Source organism: Musca autumnalis, unplaced genomic scaffold (assembly GCF_047663935.1).
Source record: "Musca autumnalis isolate F117 unplaced genomic scaffold, ASM4766393v1 scaffold_5, whole genome shotgun sequence".
NCBI lineage: Eukaryota > Metazoa > Arthropoda > Insecta > Diptera > Muscidae > Musca > Musca autumnalis.
The window spans coordinates 77,469,084-77,489,054 of NW_027412088.1; the positions used below are offsets into that span (position 1 = coordinate 77,469,084).

A 19,971-nucleotide genomic window follows, 5' to 3' on the forward strand; every position below is an offset into this window, starting at 1 on the left:
CCTTAAATTTACAAACGCTGCAGACGGCATTGAGATCGTAACGTATGTGAATGATTGTACTATCTTGGCGTCAGGTGCCTTCGCTGACGACATTTGTGAAAGACTGAGCTCCTTTTTGTCTGATCTTACCATTTTTTTCACGCGAGGAATATGCAAATACCAGCCAATAAATCTACGGCCTCTCTGTTCACTACCTGGGCGGCCGAGTTGGGAACAATAGAGTTGAATGTCATGGTCGATGATAGCAGAATTCAGACCACAGGCCCAGGCAGCCAGGGGGTCTTCATAATCTAGAAAGAGAAGTCTAACGTTACAAGAGAGAACCTCTAGATCAACAAGCCCTTCAACCAGGTTTAAGTAGCATTCACATGAATGCAGTCGCAGATGCATTAAACAGTTATCGTGTGAATGCGGTCCTTGGAGAACATCCACCATCTATCGCAGCTGAGAAGCGCCAGCTGTCAGGACAAACCAGAGTAATTTTGGGTCAATACGCTCGGGATGGTGCAGCCGTCAAAATTCCTATAGGGCAAGTACTGATGACACCGTGGAAAACATCTGCCCAGCATACAGCACAGGCCCCCACGACACACTGCTCCTTTTCAATTGCTCTACCAAACCATATAAATAGCGAAATAGCCACATTCTTACGACTGATATACCAAGAGTCAGATTAAGCAGAAAAATGAGAATACAAACACTACTGTTACAACAACGAGAACAAACTGCAAATATAGATGTAAACTTTATGATGATAAATAAATTATAGTTATTTCATTAATTCCTTTGAATTAATAAAATAAAAAAATTAAAATCATTTTTCAATACAGCATTTTTCATTTTCCGAACAAGACGAGAAAATTACATGCCAAGGGGTTGGTGAAAATGACATGCCAAAGATTAGTGAAAATGCTATTCTTGGGAATTGGTTAAGATGGCATGCCAAAGGATTGGTATAGATGCCATTCCAAAGAATTGTTGAAGATGCCATTCCATCGAGTTAGTAAAGATGACATGCTTAGGATCTGAAAATGAATTGCATCTTTTGGGGGTCACGCTCTTGTAAAAAGAATGAGTGAAGATGCTGAAAAAATGACATTCCATTTCACTTGCACCCATTCTTGAATAGCATCTTTGGCATCGAACATTTTGCTGGGAAATTAATGGTGTTGACAGCTTACCGATAATATCGATAGTAATCGATATTTTAAACTATTATATCGAAAATATCTAATGTTGGGAATATCGATGGTTTGCCAGCTCTACATATTAGACGATGACTTTTGGGGATTCATACTGACAAAATGTTGGGAACAAGACGCGCGCACACCCTATTTTTTTGACATTTTTACCAGAGGTCTCGTCCTGAACACAAAAATATATAGTCCCAATTTACATTAGGCGAGTTTACTTGCGGCAATTTTCAGTTTGTGGGTGAGAGAGGGTGTTGAGAGGCAAAGGGTTACCATATACCTCACCTCTCTCTCCATCAAACTGACAATTGCCGCAAGTAAACTCGCCTAATGTAAATTGGGACTTACATACATATATCATCTCTGGGAAGTCCATACTTCCCGGCACAAAAATTTATTTTAAATTATAAATTTTTCTCTAATTAGCCGGCCTTCGGCAAAATACATGGTAGAACAAGAAAAGGTAGCAGCAATACCCAGCTGACTGAACTGGGTTGTAGTGTTAGTGTCAAATTCCATTCGACATTTTATGTATTTATTTCTATGTTCGTTGTATATTAGGGATATATATTTTTGAAGAACAAATTTATTCATCAGAAAAAAAACTATTTCCCATAAAGACGGCTTCATATCATTGACATGTAACCTCCTCCAGGTCCGAACGACATGCCGCACACTAAAACACCGCTTATAGAGGCGGTACAATATTTGTTAATATGTGTGGTATTTTCTTAAACTTGAAAAGAATGAAGCCCTAATAAACATGTGCTTTTTTGTTTTCAAAAGCAAATGATTGAAACATCTTCTCTTTTTTCAATGAATTACCAGCAACCCGAAACATTTTTGCAAGTATTCTACTTTCTGCGAGAAATTATGCATTTAGTGGAATGATATGGAAACATTCAAATTGAAAATCTAACGAGTTTTCATTCATGTTTTCCAAAATATTCAATCAAATGTGAAAAATTATTAGTTTTTTAAATTCCAATAATTTATAGACATTTCCTTGTTTTGTTTACAAATACAACTGGCAGTAACGTTACAAACAAAAACAAAATCCTTTGTGGTTGTTGTTCGAGTTGTATTTGTTGTAGTATTAACTTTACCTGTATTTGTTCTACCATGGGCAAAATAGGTATTTTTGGAATTTTAAAGGCCTATATCTCGGGAAGTATGGACGTCCCAGAGATGGTATATATATTTTTGTGTTCAGGACAACGAGACCTACCTGTGGTAAAAATTCAAATAAAAAAATCGGGGTGCGCGTTTATTCCCGGCTTATGCTTTCGGAAGGGCCCGGCTTATGCATCCAGCATCGGTACCCTCCGAAATTAGTAGTTTTTTTTTCATATATGAGATTCGCTATTTAAGAACCTTTCCAAATGAAAGGTTTCTATTTAAGAACCTTTCCAAAAGAAAGGGCGCTATTTAACAATATTTCCATAGGAAAGGGTGCTATTAAAACCCTTCATAAAAACCCTACAAACCTTTCCAAAGGAAAGGGTGCCATTTAAGGACCTTTTCAAAGGAAAGGGTCCCATTTTAGAACCTTTCCAAAGGCAATCGTGATACCTATGAACCTAACCAAAGGCAATGGTGCTTCGTCTGCCTTTTCAAAGGAAGCAGTGCTTTGTATGCCTTTTCAAAGGAAGCCGTGCATCGTAGGACATTTTCCAAAGGAAAACTTGATTCCTACGACCCTTTCCAAAGGAAAACTTGATTCCTACGACCCTTTCCAAAGGAAACCGTACTTCGTAAGATCATTTCTAAAGGAAATCGTGCTTCGTAAGACCCTCTCCAAAGGAAAGGGTGCTTCTTAAGACCCTTTCCAATGCAAAGGGTGCTTCTTAAGACCACTTCCAATTGAAAGGGTGTTTCTAAGACCCTTTCCAATTAAAAAGGTGCTTCTTAATACCCGTTCCAATTGAAAGGGTGCTTCTTAAGACCCTTTCCAATTGAAAGGGTGCTTCTTAAGACCCTTTCCAATTGAAAGGGTGCTTCTTAAGACCCTTTCCAATTAAAAGGGTGGTTCTTAAGACCCTTTCCAATTGAAAGGGTGCTTCTTAAGACCCTTTCCAATTAAAAGAGTGCTTCTTATGACTATTTCCAATTAAAAGGGCGCTTCTTAAGACCCTTACCAATTGAAAGGGTGCTCTAAGACCCTTTCCAATTGAAAGAACCTTTCCAATTAAAAGGGTGTTTCTTAAGACCCTTTCCAATTAAAAGGGTGCTTCTTAAGACCTTTTCCAATTAAAAGTGTGCTTCTTAAAACTCTTTCCAAATAAAAGGGTGCTTCTTAAACCCTTTCCATTTGAAATGGTGTTTTTTATCACCCCTGTCAAGTTCAAAGAGTGCTTCTTAAGACCCTTTCCAATTAAAAGGGTGCTTCTTAAGACCCTTTCAAGTTAAAAGAGTGCTTCTTAAGACCCTTTCCAATTAAAAGGGTGCTTCTCAAGACCCTTTCCAATTTAAAGTGTGCTTCTTATTTCTTAAGGCCCTTTCCAATTAAAAGGGTGCTTCTTAAGACCCTGTCCAATTGAAAGGGTGCTTCTTAAGACCCTTTCCAATTAAAAGGGTGCTTCTTAAGACCTTTTTCAATTAAAAATGGTGCTTCCTAAGACCCTTTCCAATTGAAATTGTGTTTCTTAAGAACCTTTCCAATTAAAAGAGTGCTTCTTAAGACCCTTTTCAATTAAAAGGGTGCATCCTAAACCCTTTCCAATTAAAAGGGTGCTTCTTAAGACCCTTTCCAATAAAAAGGGTGCTTCTTAAGACCCTTTCTAAATAAAAGGGTGCTTTTTAAGACCCTTTCCAAATAAAAAAGGGTGCTTCCTAAGACCCTTTCCAATTGAAAGGGTGTTTCTTAAGAACCTTTCCAATTAAAAGGTTGCTTCTAAAGACCCTTTCCAATTAAAAGAGTGCTTCTTAAGACCCTTTCCAATTAAAAGGTTGCTTCTAAAGGCTCTTTCCAATTAAAAGGGTGCTTCGTAAGACCCTTTCCAATTAAAAGGGTGCCTCCTAAGACCCTTTCCAATTGAAAAGGTGCTTCTTAAGACCCTTTCCAATTGAAAGGGTGCTTCTTAAGACCCTTGCCAATTGAAAGGGTGCTTCTTAAGACCCTTGCCAATTGAAAGGGTGCATCTTAAGACCCTTTCCAATTGAAAGGGTGCATCTTAAGACCCTTTCCAATTGAAAGGGTGCTTCTTAAGGCCCTTTCCAATTAAAAGGTTGTTTCGTATTTTGAAAATTAATATGAATTTCTACAAATATTATTTTCGTTTGATTTTTATTAAAATATATATGAGCTTATTATTATTTTTATATACCATAAAAACTTACGGTTATTTTTTAATTTCATTTTAATTATAATAATAATTTTTCAAATTTTTTTACTATAATAAATTGAGAACTGAATAGAATAGAATATTTCTATAGTAATGCTATTTATTACGTTGTTGTATAATTAAGCCGGTATAAAATGTTATTAATTAATAAATTAATTAAATGTTGATAGCATAACAATTCAAAATATGATTTTGCGTTAGATTTGTTTTTCGTTTATTTATAATGTTGTTGTAAAATATATACTTTTATAAATGGTACAGTTCTTATTGTGGTTCTGATTATATTTAAGCTAAGAAACAAAACAAATATATTTCATATAATTTTTTTGTTCGTTTAGGTTATGGTAGTAACTTTAGAAGTTGTCTTTAATGCAAAATTACAAAAACAAACAAAAAGGCGATAATAGTTTACTATATAAGAGTTGTCGTTATTTAATGGATATTATATTATAAAATTAAAAAAATAAACACAAGCTTTAGAAACATTCGTTCGAATATAGAGTAAATATGGCAAATAAAAACTGTAAATATTTAGTGTATAATGAAAGAAATAGATTTTTTAATTCTATCTTAAAATAAAAGAAAAAATAGTTGAAGAAAATGAATTTTTTACAAAATTTTTTCTTAGGAGTAAATGAAAGAAAACGAAGGAGCAGGACTATGCAAACAAATAACAATAAAAAGGCACACATGAAAAGTAAAGAGAAATTTCAAAGAAAAACAGTTTTCATAATTATGTGTAAAAGAACTATAAAAAAACTTGAGGGACGATACCACTTTCCCTAGTTTTTCAATATGTCGGAAGAAAGCAATTTGTTCCTAAAACAAAGAAAATTTTCTTTGCAATTAAACCATTTTCCCTGTTCTACTATTCACCAACTCCTCTTCATCATCGTCAATATTTTCATCATCGGAATCACCATCACCATTCATAATATATTCTTGACGTTCATCGACGGTGGGTAACTTTTGAGATTTCATACGCAGCTCGAATACCTCGCTTATGGCATCACGGAAACACATAAAATTATAATCAATGACACCTTGACGTATGAAATTCTCCTCTCGCAATATACAAACCAGTGCCAGAAATTTATTGACTTCACGCAAATAGAGTATTGTGTTATTATTCAATTTGATGAGACTAGAACTTTGATTATCGAAAGCATCCTCTTCGGAACTGCAAGAAAAGGAAAATATGTGAATAAAGTAAATTGATAAAAATAAAGATAAGTTTTAATTGACAAAAAGATGTAAAAATATATAGGGGATAATTAGCACTGATAGCTTGGAACGACATTCTACCAATTCTTCAGATTTGCATTTTCAGGTGTCAATCAAACTTAATCCGAAGATTGGAATAATTCGAACAACAAATAAAATAATTCGAATTTCATATGGAATAATTCGCATTAAAAAAAGAAAAAATTTGATTTAATAATGGAAAACAATTCGAATTACAAATGAAATAATTCGAATTTCACATGGAATGTAAGAATTACAAATGGAATTCTTGAATTACAATTGAAGTGATTTGAATTACAAATGGAATTCTCGAATTACAATTAAAATATTTCGAAATACATCCGAACAAGTAAGAAAGTATCAGCCTCGCCGACAGTGATATAACCTCAGCCTCGGACCTAAAGAAATGAATACAATAATTCTGACGTCTATAGGTGTTTCTTTGGGGTTTGGGCCGATTTCCCACGAAGTATGGACTTGCCCCCCAAAAAAATTGTGATCTCGTAACAAGGGCCAACAATTTAAAAGCTATTTCAGACGAGTCCTTATACTGGACTCTTTCCAAACTTTGTGTTGGATGTATCCGAAAAAGTGGTCGGAAGTCAATATTCAAACATAAACCGAGTCTGTGAGAAATAATACGATGCACAACGTTTGGACCAATAACATTGTTACAAAAAAAATCGGAAACTATCCGATAAAAGCTTTTAAACAGCACTTTTTCCAAATTTGGTATGGGCAGTACACGATGGAGTATACCGATTTAGTCCATATTCAAACCTGATATATGCCTTGAAGTAGTATTACCATATTATGACCAATTCGGTTACTCCCTTCGAGAGTTATCGTGCGCATCATTTTAGTGATTTTTTTAATTTTTGGAAACATTGCATACCAAATCGGTCACTGCCTTCAATTTTAGTTTTGAACTTTTGTGGGGGAGTTACCGGATGGAGTAGACCAATATATCGTCACCATAAATGCCCAAAGACGTAACCCATGAAAATCAAAATTCGTTTTTTGATGGAATTTGGTACATAAAGCTAAAATACATGATCCGGCAAAATGTCAAGCTTCCACGTTCAAAAATAACGATCCTGTTCAAGAAATGGCATTTCGGAAAATGGGATAACATTGCAGATTTTGTTGTAATGACGGATCCCAAAACCAAGTTTTTTAGCGGGTTTGCGTTTATTATTTACTTCCATTCGTACGTGAGTGATAATATCCCAAAACTCCCCCTCATAACATTGATATTCCAAAAAAAAAGGTTTTCATTTTTCAACGATTCTTGCTTCTCCTGTAAAGTTTTGTTTTTGTGGGTTACGTCTTCAGGCATTTATGGTGACGATATTCTTTATTCGAACTTAAACTAAGTTTGGACAAAATATTACGATAACCAAAATATGAACCAAGTCAGTTGATCCGTTCGAGACATCATAAATGAACTCCAAATTGTCTGAAAGGGACATGTTACAGTTCTGAAGACATCTTTCTTAGCTTAAACATGCAATCGAATTTGACGCCAAGATACCGCCAGATGCTGGGGATTGATGCCACAATTGCCTTCATTCAATTTCCTGGAAGTGTTGAACGGGGAAAGGTGTGACGGACCAAACGTTACCCACTTACCCAGGAGAAATCCTAAATTTAATAAGCTTGATGACCGAAGAGGCCAATCTGAGTTTTTTTCCAGGCATTCTTCTGTGCTTCAGTGGCCAGACTTCGGAAACAGAGAGGATAGCTATCGACATGTTGAGGACTATAGTAAGATATTTGTCTCCTGGCTCATTCAGTTCATGAATTCAGATGAATTCTTTTACAGATGCAGATTTTATGCTAGATAATCGCTCAGCTCCGATCGGGATTTTTTACAGGCAGATCTCACCTTCTTGATCATGACAATATAATTTATTTATTTATTTTTATTTTTTTTTATTTTTTTTTTTTTTTTTTTTTTTTGTGAAAATCGTACTTCCCGAGATATGGTCCTTTGAAGTTCAAAAACTCCCTTGGTTAAAGCCCAGCTACTAAGAGAAACTTGTTAAATTAAAAAAAAAATGTTGTTCCCGTGCCCTAGATTTGATCTTAACAACCCAGCCGAAGGCCGGATATTAAAAAAAATTACAATATAAAGAAAAAAATTTTAGCTGAGCGACTCAACTTAACTTGCTCCCACTCTTCTCTTCGTGCCACGCTCTGGTAATCGACAGATTGCTTATCTTTTCGGATCAATCAGTGTGACGTCATCACACGTGACTGAAGTCCCATCATCATCCTTTATCCAGTGTTTGAGAGTGACTTAACAATTTCTCACAAATTTGTTGTTCTCGTTTCAATGTTGTAACGCTTCAGATAATCCATCTAGCCACTTTTTCTTCGTTTGGTAGGGACGTCCTCATTCAAAGTGCAAAACCAACTATCCGCTCTGCCAACGCTATGATCATTGCCTCCTAGCATGGAATGCCACAACTATAGAGCGAACTTAGTTCCAAGAGCGAATTAGTGTTAAGATTAAGGAGAAGCATTCTGGGAAGGCATTTGAGATTCGATCTCAAAATTTTTCATATTTTTTGGTCAGAATTTGCCATGTTAACAAATGCTAATTGGATTATATTGCGATGTAACCCAGCTATTCATGATATGGGTTTTAAATTAAATTTAAATAAACACAGCTCTTAGAGTCTTTTACATCGGAAACATCTAGTAGTGTCCCAAATATAACAGATTAAAGAATTAGTGACTGTAGAACAGTGTTCACCTGCAACAACAAATTCAACCGCTGCGTTTGTGTTGGGCACACACACGAGATTATCTTTCCCTCTCTAGATAAACATCGTGTGCGTTAATTCATTGCTAAAACAAAGAAGATGATCGGTGGTGAGAGCAATGTTCAAACTCACCACAATTGAGATTGTGTGTGTTCACACAGACACGGCTCGCGAGCCCAGTGGTGATTAACACTGCTGTAGAACAATGTTAATCACCACTGGGCTCGCGAGCCGTGTCTGTGTGAACCATAGATGGGCAAAATTTCTCTTAAATAGAATTTAAGGGAAAATTAGAACGGGGTTTTTGTTAAAATTTCTTTGCTTTTTTAATATTTTTTAAACACAGACGGTATCATAACAATTCCAAAAAACTATTACATTAAAACAAATTTGCAAAATTACCCGTAAATGTTTATTAATGTTGTAACAACAAAAAGAGAAACAAAACATAGCAACGCTGGCGTGCAAGAAAGCCCATCTATGGTGTGAACACACACATGGTCTGTTCCTTTACTTTTGAAAGTGGTAAAACCGGCAAAAGTAGCAAAAGTTGTAAACTGCTCTCATATGAATTGTATGGTGTCTGAAGTAAAGGAACGCTTTTCGAGTAAAAAGTGGTAAAACTTGAAGATTCTTGCACGTAAAGGAACAGAGCTACAATCTCAATTGTGGTTTGAACGTTGCTCTCACCACCGATCATCTTCTTTGTTTTAGCAATGAATTAACACACACGATGTTTATCTAGAGAGGGATAGATAATCTCGTGTGTGTGCCCAACTCAATCGCAGCGGTTGAATTTGTTGTTGCTGGTGAACACTATTGTAGAATGAAAACTGTTATATCACACTAAGCATTGCGTGAGTGGTGAATTTTCCTACAGCACAGTCAACCCATACAAAAGATTGTTGTTATGAAAGGCTACAAATGTAGTTGGCAACGTTATTTGTATGATGGATGTCTTGGCTAAATGCAATGAATTCACAAAATGGCAACACTAACTAAATTGTAAACAAATGCATTATTTTTTAAGAAACATTAACTGTGTTCGAATTAACGAATTAATAAATAGATTATTTTTTATAAATAAAATCCCTACTTACCTATATATACTCGATAAATCGATAACAACATCAATCATATCACAACATAATTCATAACTTTGCATATCGACCGGTGAACAATCGGTTGCAATGTAAATTTTTGATACAACATCGAATAGAAATGCCTTTTCAATGCCAGAATTCTACAAGAAAGCAAAAAATTATTTATTGTTTGATATTGATATTTGTTTTAGATATTCCCAACTTACCGATATAAAAATATTGAGCAAATTTTCTAATGTCGGCAATTGGGGTATTAACTTTTGTACCACCTTTGAAAAGGCCTCAAATATTGAATGATCATAAATGGAAGTCAAATGAAAACTTAAATGGATTTGTGTTAAACCAGCATCAGCTAAATCATCGGAGGCTCGTTGATGTATGTCACGTTGTGATTCCATTTTCGTATCATCACTAATGCCATCAACCTGAAAAATAGAAAATAATGAATGAATGATAAAGTTCAGTAGGCAAAGATAATATTTATGACCTATGTATGTATTTTAATTTATTACTGATTGGATATGACAATATTATTTGTATCCCTTATCACATATTTTATAAATCCCCGTATTAAACATGTGGACATTGATCTCTGTAATTACAAATATAAGCCACCCTCCCGCCATAATGTGTCATGTCATAATATTGAAAAACATATTTATGAAGTCATATAAATGCTGATTTGCATTGTTATCGCTGCTAAATGAATTGTGTTTTCATTGTGGCAAACAGTAGATAGAAACACTAAACTGCCAGTGTTGGCGTTTTAATCACAACACATACGTTAACATACACAATTACAAGTAGATTTAGTAACATTTCAGGTTTTTAAAAATATATTGCATTGAGCTTGGTTGAAAGTGGATGATCTATATATTAAGATGTATGCATTCGGTAAAAGTATTCAATGAAATGCTTAAGGGGGGTCTATACCAAAATGTGCGGCATGCAATGCATACGATCCGTGGTCGATGAGTTGGGCTGTAATCATTGATTTTCTAGAAGTACTCCCTTGTCCTATCTACCAGGGTATTCGTGGGAAATGTTATATATTAACATTAAAGTGATTATATACCGTAAAATTATCTTAGTTTCCCAAGGATTTGAGGGCCTGTGAAGCTGCCTGAAAAGGGAAATTGTAAACTCTCAGAATCAGAAAGTAGATTAGCCTCCCCATGATTGAGAAACGAACGGCGTTCAAAATTAAAAAAGTCAAACAGTCGGTTGTGGTACGAGGCTAGAGAAATGACAGACTGCCGGGGCACAGCATTGGTATGAACAGGTTCTTCAATTGTGATGTCACAGGCACCACAAAGATTTTGTTGTTAGAAGAGTAGGTGTGAGCTCCCAGTGGACAGATGTTTTATACACTTCCCAATAGGATTTGATGCGACAACAACTCGTAGTTAATCCAAAACTGCTTTTAGTTTTTCTACGTAGTTGACAGTTTTATACTGCAGAAGGTGCTAGGTGGACTCCAAAGTCTGTATTTTCAATATAGTCCAATTGAGTCATGAGACGTCCAACTATTTCAGTCCTATTGCCTGTGTTCTGGCGGACCTGTATTTCTATACGTGGACTACAGTCTAACGGTTCTTTATCCGATCCTTAAGTTCTGCAGGCTAGGGACATGAGGATCTTCATCGGCAGCTTGCCCTAAATAGATATAGCAATGACTTACTACTTTAAAGTGCCACAAGGATATTTTGGTAGTAAGTAAGCGAAATGTTGCTATTGTCAACCAGCGTCCCATATAATTGTCCGCTCCGGCAACAAGGTACATATTTGTATTTTATCGGACTCAACGATCTTCTTTCCCTTTTCAAGAAAAGTTCAAAATTGACAGATATCATTATCCGTACACAACCTCTTCCCTTAAAAAAGAAAACATATGTAATTACCTAAACAATTTCACTCACCTTATGTATGAAAACTTCAAATTTAATGCGGGGATTAACTTTGTATGCCTTAATGACCGTATTCTTGAATTTCGTCAACGCCTCATTGTAATCATCCTTGGCATCGATAACAAACACCAACGAACCACAATTTCCAAATATCATATCCGAATCAAATGTGGGATCAATAAAATCAATTTGTCCAGGAAAATCCCATATCGAAAATTGTACAAAACTTGAATTGTTGATGTCGTCTTTGACAATTTTACTTGTCGATTCCAAGAACAGTGTTTCGTTTGGGGACATTTTATGGAAGACAACTTTTTGTATAGAACTTTTACCGGAACGACGTAAACCCATTAACAAAATACGTGGCTTGGAATCTGCATCCGAACCAGCCATACCCGTTGAATCGAGACCATCTTGATCGAAGGCTCCATATCCATATTCTTTGGGAAATGTATCCACATGATAGTCATCGTCTTCGTAACTCTATAAATACGAAAAAGAAAAATGTTTGTTTAATGCGTAGATAATCATATCTCTTGTGGGTGGTGTTTGTTAACGCCACTTTGCTCATTCTCGTTGAAGAATTCGTCTTACCATCTTGACGGTGCTTCTGGGATGTCAATCTGGATTTACACTGTAGGCATTTAAGTTATTTGTTATGTTCCAGACAGTTGTGTTATTTTATTTGTAATGTATATCGTTTATTAAATCTTTTATTTGTGAGATTTGTTAGATTTGTTGTATATGTATTGAATGATTGAATGGGAATGACGTACGTGACATTTCTGTTTGGCGATATGGCATCTCTGAAACGAAAAAGGGAGATAGGAAGGAAGGTTGATAAAGACTCATAATCAAAACAAAAAGCGGATAATAGATAGTCTTCCGAAGGTTGAAAAAAAAGACCGTCATACATATGATTTAAATAGGGATAGGTAAATCGACACGACGACTTTTCACTTGGATGTAGTCGATTGTAGATAATTGTGGAATCGTTTATTATTTATTTTTTATTAGGTCTGTACGATAACTTCGCAAGTGAAAAGTACTTGCAAGTACTCAGCAAGTTCTCAGTAACGTCTCTCCACAAATTTTACCATAATTTTTGATTGGTACGCTAAAGAAACATCTTCCGGAAGAATACTAAATTTTCATGCCACACAACCGAAAACACAAATACTAAACACAGCAAAAAATCTAATCTACCGTATTTTCAAAATAAGTGACGAACAATTCCATAATAAAAACTCCATCATAATGACAAACATTTTAAAAAACAACAGCTTCCCTAATAAAACTATTATCTCTCTTATTGACGAAATTAAAATTAAAATCAAAAATGAATATAAACAAACACAAACTAAATCATCTTCTGACAAAGATGAAAGAACAACTTTTTATGGCGTAACATATATTCCAGGTCTTTTTGACAACAACAACCTCAGCAAAATTACTAACAACAAAGTTAGATTTGCATACAAACGTCACAAACGTCAAAACACCAATCGAAAAAGAACAACAAAACAATGTTGTTTACCAAATAGATTGTAAAGGAAATGAGAATGAACGATGTAACAAAATATACATAGGGACAACAAAAAGAGCGCTTAACATAAGAATGTCAGAACACAAATTTGACATAGAGAAACAAAAAGAGAGCACTGCGTTAGCACAACACATTTTGAACCAGGGATGCCAATTGTTCTGAGGCAAAAATCGCTACAGCCACATACCATAGGTTTGTAGCGATTTTTACCTTGAAACAGTAGACATTCCTGCTTAAACAGTGGTTTTTGTACGTCAAAAATCACCACATGTAGCGGGAAAACCACCAACTTGGCACCCCTGTTTTGAACACAGGTCACTCTCCCGATTTCAATAATATAAGAATTCTAGATAAAGAGAGAACAGAGAGAAAACGGTTACTGAAGGAAAGCTTAAGAATACAGCAGAACATAAACAGAACGATGAATTTAAAAGAAGATACTGACAACATCAGTTGCAGTTATGGAGTTGCAATATTATGAACCCACTGTGATATAGATTTAAGTTGTGTCATTGTCATTATATACATGGCAGAATAAGAAGGTAATCTCATTAGAAAACCCGTCCTTGAGCTGCCAAATACAACACTGCTTCGAAACAATATGAACGTTTTTGTTGTTATTGTATGTCAATTACAACAAAAACAGCACACTGTTTGTTTACGTTTGTGTGTTTATATAAATTGTTGGAACAGAATAAAAATATATATATCTTTCAATATTTTCGTGTTTTTATGAAAAATTTTACACAAAATTTTGAGCAGTGTGCTCAAATGAAACGGACTCGCGGTCTATGTGAAAACTCGCTAAAATAAGTGTGTATTTATGTAGAAGCAGATCGAAATGGTGTTTTTCTGTTTCTCAGAAGTAGACTGGAATATCTTTGTATTATTGCAGATTTCAAACAAAGCTAGACCACTGGTCTAGGTATAAAAGATAAGAATAAACAAATCAAGTGTTTCCTTGCCAGCAGCAGTTTTTGTTCATCCTGATGAATCCTCCGCCTTCGCATCGATTTGAATTGGCTAAGATCTTTGCTAAACGTATCTGGTGACACAACACCTGTTACAATATGAGGAACCAGAATACGGCTCATGGAAAAGTGAAGAAACTAAAGATTTCTCCGACGATGAAGGAACAAAGGAAATAAAAAGGTATGTTATCGCTTCAAAGTTCTTATAGTTTGACAAAATGCAAATATTTCTTTTACAGACGCGAGGCAGACCAATCACCAAATATGTTGTCATCGCCTGGAACATGTAGAAGAAGAAATTAGTGGAGACAGTCAATCCGGACATATATAACACCAAGCAAATTAATCTCAATATAGTACAAAAACCTCAGAGATTCAAGTCACTATTAGAAAATGAGATTTCTCGTAAGAGCTAATGTCCGTCCCCAAAGGAAATGTTTAGTTACGAATCCTCTGTAGATAGTAAAGCCAATGAACAATTGTGTTCCGATGGAATATAGTAATTAAAATATGGGTACTCATTAATGTTTAAAACTTACTTTTTATTCATTTTTGTACTTTTCAAATGTATAGAAAATTAAACTGCAATTATAAGATACATTTATATAACTTGTTTGTGTTTTTCCTGCGGAGAGTAAGAGGTTTCTCCTTGTAATGTAAAGCGATGTGATTGGGTTTGACTTCGCTGGGAATGCTCTACCGTCGACTTCAAGGTTGTGCTATTTATTATGTGTAGTCTTAAAACTGCGTTGTTTCAGTTACTGCTCGTGCATTTTAGAAGAATTTCAAAGTGCACACCGTTGCAAAATCTTCTCTGCGTTTCAAATGCACAACAGCGACATTATGGAACAGTATGCCTAAGAGATTTACAAAGCAACTGATGTTTTGAAAGTTAGCCATAGAATTCCGCATTTTTATACCCTCAGTCTTTACGGGCAAAATGTGCCCATAGAAATAATGATTTTAGACCCCAGGTATGTTTGGACGAAATTCGTTTCAGACAATTTGGAGTCTATAGTTAGTATAAGTTCGAAGATGGACAATATTGGTCCACACTTTCCGGTAACTCACCCAAAAGTTAAAAAATGTCACTAAAATGGTACACGATATATCTCTTAAACGAAAAAAGCAAACAATTTGATCCAAACTATGGATAATATATTGTACAAATTGATTCTAACTTCTAAAATGGTCCATATTGCGCTCTCCTTATTTTGCCTCCACCACAAAAGTTCAAATTTTTTGTTGAAGTACAGTTTAGGTACGGAAGGATATTTATACCGACGCTATTCCTTGTGGAGCGATATTAAGTTTTTCGTCCATGTCCATTCTTTCTGACGTAGTGGTCCAAAGGTCTAATTTATACGTTTACCAACTGAAAGTACAGGGCGCGATATCTTTCGAAAAGAAAATGGGAAGTGTTGTTTTCCCCGTAAGCAAGAGCATGCAAATGTTTGAAAGAAATATTACGATGTGCAATATCAAATAAACTGCATTTAAGGACAAATTTTGTGTCGTGGTACTCGAAGGATTGAAACGATATATTCCATACACGATCTAGGTCCGAAAGAAATGCTATTTTTGGAATAAGTCAATTGATCCGTCCGAGATTTATCGTGCGCATCACCTAGACGGACGGTCATGGATAAATCAACTCCAAATCGTCTGAACCATTATTTCGATGAGGCACAATTTTGACCTAAGCTTATAGGCTGAGGGTATACACATTTATCTTTTATGTGTAGCTGAAGACCAGGTGCTTCAACACCAAATTATACATCTGCAACCAAATTCATGCTTTATGTCACAGAGCTAATGCGAAATTGTTCAATGCTTGGAAAAATATTTTGAAGATCAACATTTGGACCTCATCGGCTTATCCGTTCGACAGTTATTCTCCAGCCAAATAGACGTACAGGGCTAAATTGGCTTCCATCTGCCTGAAAAATATAAATTAAAAATTTTAATTAAATTGGTTTGAAATTCAGAATGTAAATAAACCTGACATACCTGACATATTTTAACATATACATACAAAGTTTGTCAAAAACATTTTGTCAATGAAGGGACTGCAAAGTGAATACAACTCTGTGAGTTGTGAGCGTGAGGTTACCTTGTATCATTGTATCATGCATTATATATTTACAAATATAAAATCCATGTAACACTACTTAAAGAAATATTGTAAGTAATTAATATGCTCATAATTGTGATTGATTTTAAGAATATTATGTTTTATTTAAATAGACGAACCTCCCCTGAAGAAGTCGCCAAAAAAGTGACGAAACGTCGGGAAGCAATACAATAAAATCTTGTGTTTTATTTGCCAACAGTACAAAAGGTCAACAAGCTAAATTAAAAAAACTGAAAAATCAACAAATAAACAAATAAACACTTGACCAAAAGAAAATACAAAATCTTAATATTTTTCCCTTTTTTACATGGTACAATAATACAGGTAGCATTATCATGCCAGCTGATGGTAACATAATGTGTCAACTGCATTGAATTGATGTCAAATTTTGACACCTTATGTTACCCACAATTGCCGATGCGGCTACCTGTGTATTTGTACCATGCTTTTTTATTTCTATTTATTTTTATAGCCAAACGTTTGTTTATTTTTTTGACAAGAAGTCCGCCACAAAATATTCGAATTTAAATCAGCTGATCAAACTTGCAAGTTCTTACAAGAAAAATTTTCCTTGCAAAAACTTGTAAACAAAACTCTCCAATGCTCTCCAAAATTCTCTCACTATTGTCTCCAAATTCGCTCTCTTTTACTTTACAAGTTTGTTATCGAACAGCATTTTGTAAAAGTTATTACAAATTTGTACAAACTTTTGGGTTATCGTACAGACCTATTTCTTCCGAGTAGGGATGGGCAAATCGAAAAATGCTGGACCTATAGGGAAAAAAATTAAAATTCGACTTACTAGGCATTTACACACAGCCAGTATTGGCAAGACAATAGCAAAGTTACAAACCATTTTCACCAATACATTCATACTTTTCTCTATACATATTTAAAAATTTATAAATGTATGTGTGAATAAGGTTTGTATTTTTGCTATAGTCTTGCCAATACTGGCATTTGTAAACGCCGGGTTAGTGTCAAAGTCGATTTTTCAGTAACAAAAGAAACTCGACCAAGGCGAATTGAAACAGAGGCGAATTCAAGCAGTGTTTTTTCATGTGCTTTTATTAGGTGTGTACGATAACTTTACTCAGTCAGTTCCAGCAACCTCTCTCAGTGAATTTTACTCTCTCAAGCAAGAAATATTGCAGAAAGTTATCGAACATCATTTTGCAAAAGCTTGCTTCTTGCAAGTCAGCTGTTTCCGAAAAATGTATGAAATTTGTTTTTGTTTCTTTTGATATTTTAAACCAAACGGAACAAAAACATAAATTTTAAAATTGCAGTTTATTTATTTAATGCTTTAAACCTATCCACAACGCTTGTTACAATCCCTGCTCAGGCGGCGCTAGATTGGACCATCCGGCTTTGCTAGCAGTTCAGGGTCTGGTTCTCAACCGTCCAAACCTAACTCCACAGGGCGAACACAAATTTGATATGCTAACGAACAAACGATACAAATAAGAAAAACAAACATACAAACACTGCTTTGATAAGGGAGAATTGGTGTTATTACTCCCGCATTTGCCCGCCCTTCCATGGTTTCCAAAAGTCCAATTCGCATTTCGTTGGAAACCCCACAAGACACACACACTCACCTCATCACCTTTTAAAGGAGTCCCCCAATCACAAATAGATTAACACATATTATTATCTTTTCAACTCATCAGACATGAAACATTTATTAATATAAAAAGTTGACTTAAATCTAAATCTTTTATTGATAGTCTGTTTAAATATAAAAAAAAATGGCAAGAAAATGGAATCTCTAACACCAGTAAATTATTTAAATATTAGATGGTTTTCCAATATAGAGATATTTCGAGAAAAGGGCTCTAGAGCGTATTCCTTGCGTTTTTAAATTCGCTGTCTTGTTATCCAAACAAAAAAATGATATCTATCCTAAGGGAGCTCACTTATGATAGTTCTTTAGCCAAATCGGCCCACTAATTTACTCACAGTCTACTCTAGAATCCTTCAAAATTCATATAAAACTTTAGCTGAGAACTGGTATTAAAAATCCTAACAATATCAAATTTACTTATAAGCTAGGACAAACACAAGGACATCACACATTAATACATAAAGATTGATTTTTTTTAGGTTTTGGTATCAAATATTGGATCATTTGAAAGGCAATTAATCAAATGACCAATTTATCATTAATTGTAAATTTTATATTTAATTTAATTAATTTTTTTTTTTTAGTTAACGTATTTTCTTTCTTTTATTTAGTTGCAGATAACCGCCATGATTTTTATATAAGACACTCAAAAGTACGTGTTACCTCACTTTCCAGCTTGTTAAATTGGCAAAAAAATGGCGATACCCCTTTTCAGCACACAGGCATATAGAGTGTTCCAATGGTGTTATTTGGTGGCCTCAAAGTTGACAAGAAGCCGAAACAACCAGCACACTTAAAACTTCTCAGGCGGGAATTGGTTCTTTAAAATTTTTATGGCCACACTCAAAAAGGCATCGGTTCCAATAACCGCAACAAAAACTTGGTAATATGGCACTGGCAAAACGTTAACACAACGGGCAAAATTAAATAACCAAAACAGCAAAAACAGATAAATCGAAAAAAGACGCACTGGCCCCACTTCTGGGAATAGCTGAGGCCAGTGGAATTGGTGATTTTTCTCGGGAAATTCTATAATAAAAAGCCGTTGTTAGCAAACGGTCATTTATAGACACTCTGCCACTAACATCACTTACTTTTGTTTTTATTTCCACAAAATAAAGAAATACAAAATGCACACAACTGTCTTTTACTTTACTATCTTTGGGCAACACAATCGTTTTTTGGCCTTTAAACTTGGTATGTCATGACCCGCAACTTTAATGACGGTTACTGCACAAATAAAGGCTTCAGTTTGCCGCTTTTGGCCTTTTATAGCTTCTCTATTTTCCTCCATTTTCCCTAATTTTCCAAGACATTTTGGATTCCTATACATGAAAAATATATCCATACATTTAGTTTACAGATACAGTGACGTTACTACCCTCACTAAACAACAATTTCAGCGCTGCTATTTATGGTAGTATGTATTGGTCCATTGAACAATAATTTTATTTTGAAATGGCAATACCCTACATTTCCTTTCCTCAGTTCTATTGCGTTCACATCGTACCCCATACACAAGTTTCTCATACTGAAATAGAATTTTTTTCTTTTTTTGAATGAAAGAAAAATTATTCAATCCTTACAGCTGGGAACTTGGTATGTAAACCATTGTTTAATATAAAAACGTCTTTATTAAAAAAAACTCATTAATTATTTTCCAGTCATGGTGCGCCGCCGCTATGTTGACTTTTACCGCCCGCTTCCTGACCTGCCCACGCAACAAAACATCGACCATTGCTGAGGAAATTGCGCAAGGGACGATGTGCGTGCTCCTAAATCCCAACGTGGGGAACTCCCACGCCCTGGAGTCCTCAAGCCGGGCATAAATCACATTTCCAGGTATGTATACCCAAAAAATGCCCATGAGGCTTCTCCAAAACAAACGGTAAATTCATAGTGTGCTCGTGGAGTCTTATTTCACACATACTACCATCTCATACTACCCATACAAGAAATGCACACATTTACTACCATAGTACCCTATAAATGTACATTAGTTGGCAACGCTATCATTTCGTCATGAATGAATTCAAGAGGAAGAAGAAGAAATTGTTTTCATTTTCATATCTTCTCTTTTCATTCATTCATGGCATACAATTGTAAATTAAATAAATTAAATAAATCAAA

General features: G+C 35.1%; 1 protein-coding gene and 2 long non-coding RNA genes across 3 annotated transcripts; all 3 read right to left on the reverse strand.

Annotated features, from left to right (window-relative positions):
* Positions 1-4,465: 4,465 nt before the first annotated feature.
* Positions 4,466-12,429, reverse strand: RagC-D (Ras-related GTP binding C/D). Its single transcript, XM_073989231.1, has 5 exons — positions 12,158-12,429; positions 11,576-12,046; positions 9,863-10,081; positions 9,654-9,796; positions 4,466-5,717 (listed from the first exon to the last, which is right to left on the reverse strand). Exons 1-5 carry the CDS (start codon positions 12,158-12,160, stop codon positions 5,384-5,386), a joined length of 1,170 nt encoding a protein of 389 aa, XP_073845332.1. The 5' UTR covers positions 12,161-12,429; the 3' UTR covers positions 4,466-5,383.
* Positions 12,430-15,075: 2,646 nt separating this feature from the next.
* On the reverse strand, positions 15,076-16,403 carry LOC141386976 (uncharacterized). Its single transcript, XR_012408452.1, has 3 exons — positions 16,334-16,403; positions 16,091-16,247; positions 15,076-16,020 (listed from the first exon to the last, which is right to left on the reverse strand). It is a non-coding gene; the product is annotated as an uncharacterized lncRNA (long non-coding RNA).
* A 1,464-nt stretch (positions 16,404-17,867) lies between these two features.
* On the reverse strand, positions 17,868-19,075 carry LOC141404952 (uncharacterized). Its single transcript, XR_012413113.1, has 2 exons — positions 18,936-19,075; positions 17,868-18,870 (listed from the first exon to the last, which is right to left on the reverse strand). It is a non-coding gene; the product is annotated as an uncharacterized lncRNA (long non-coding RNA).
* Positions 19,076-19,971: the final 896 nt, after the last annotated feature.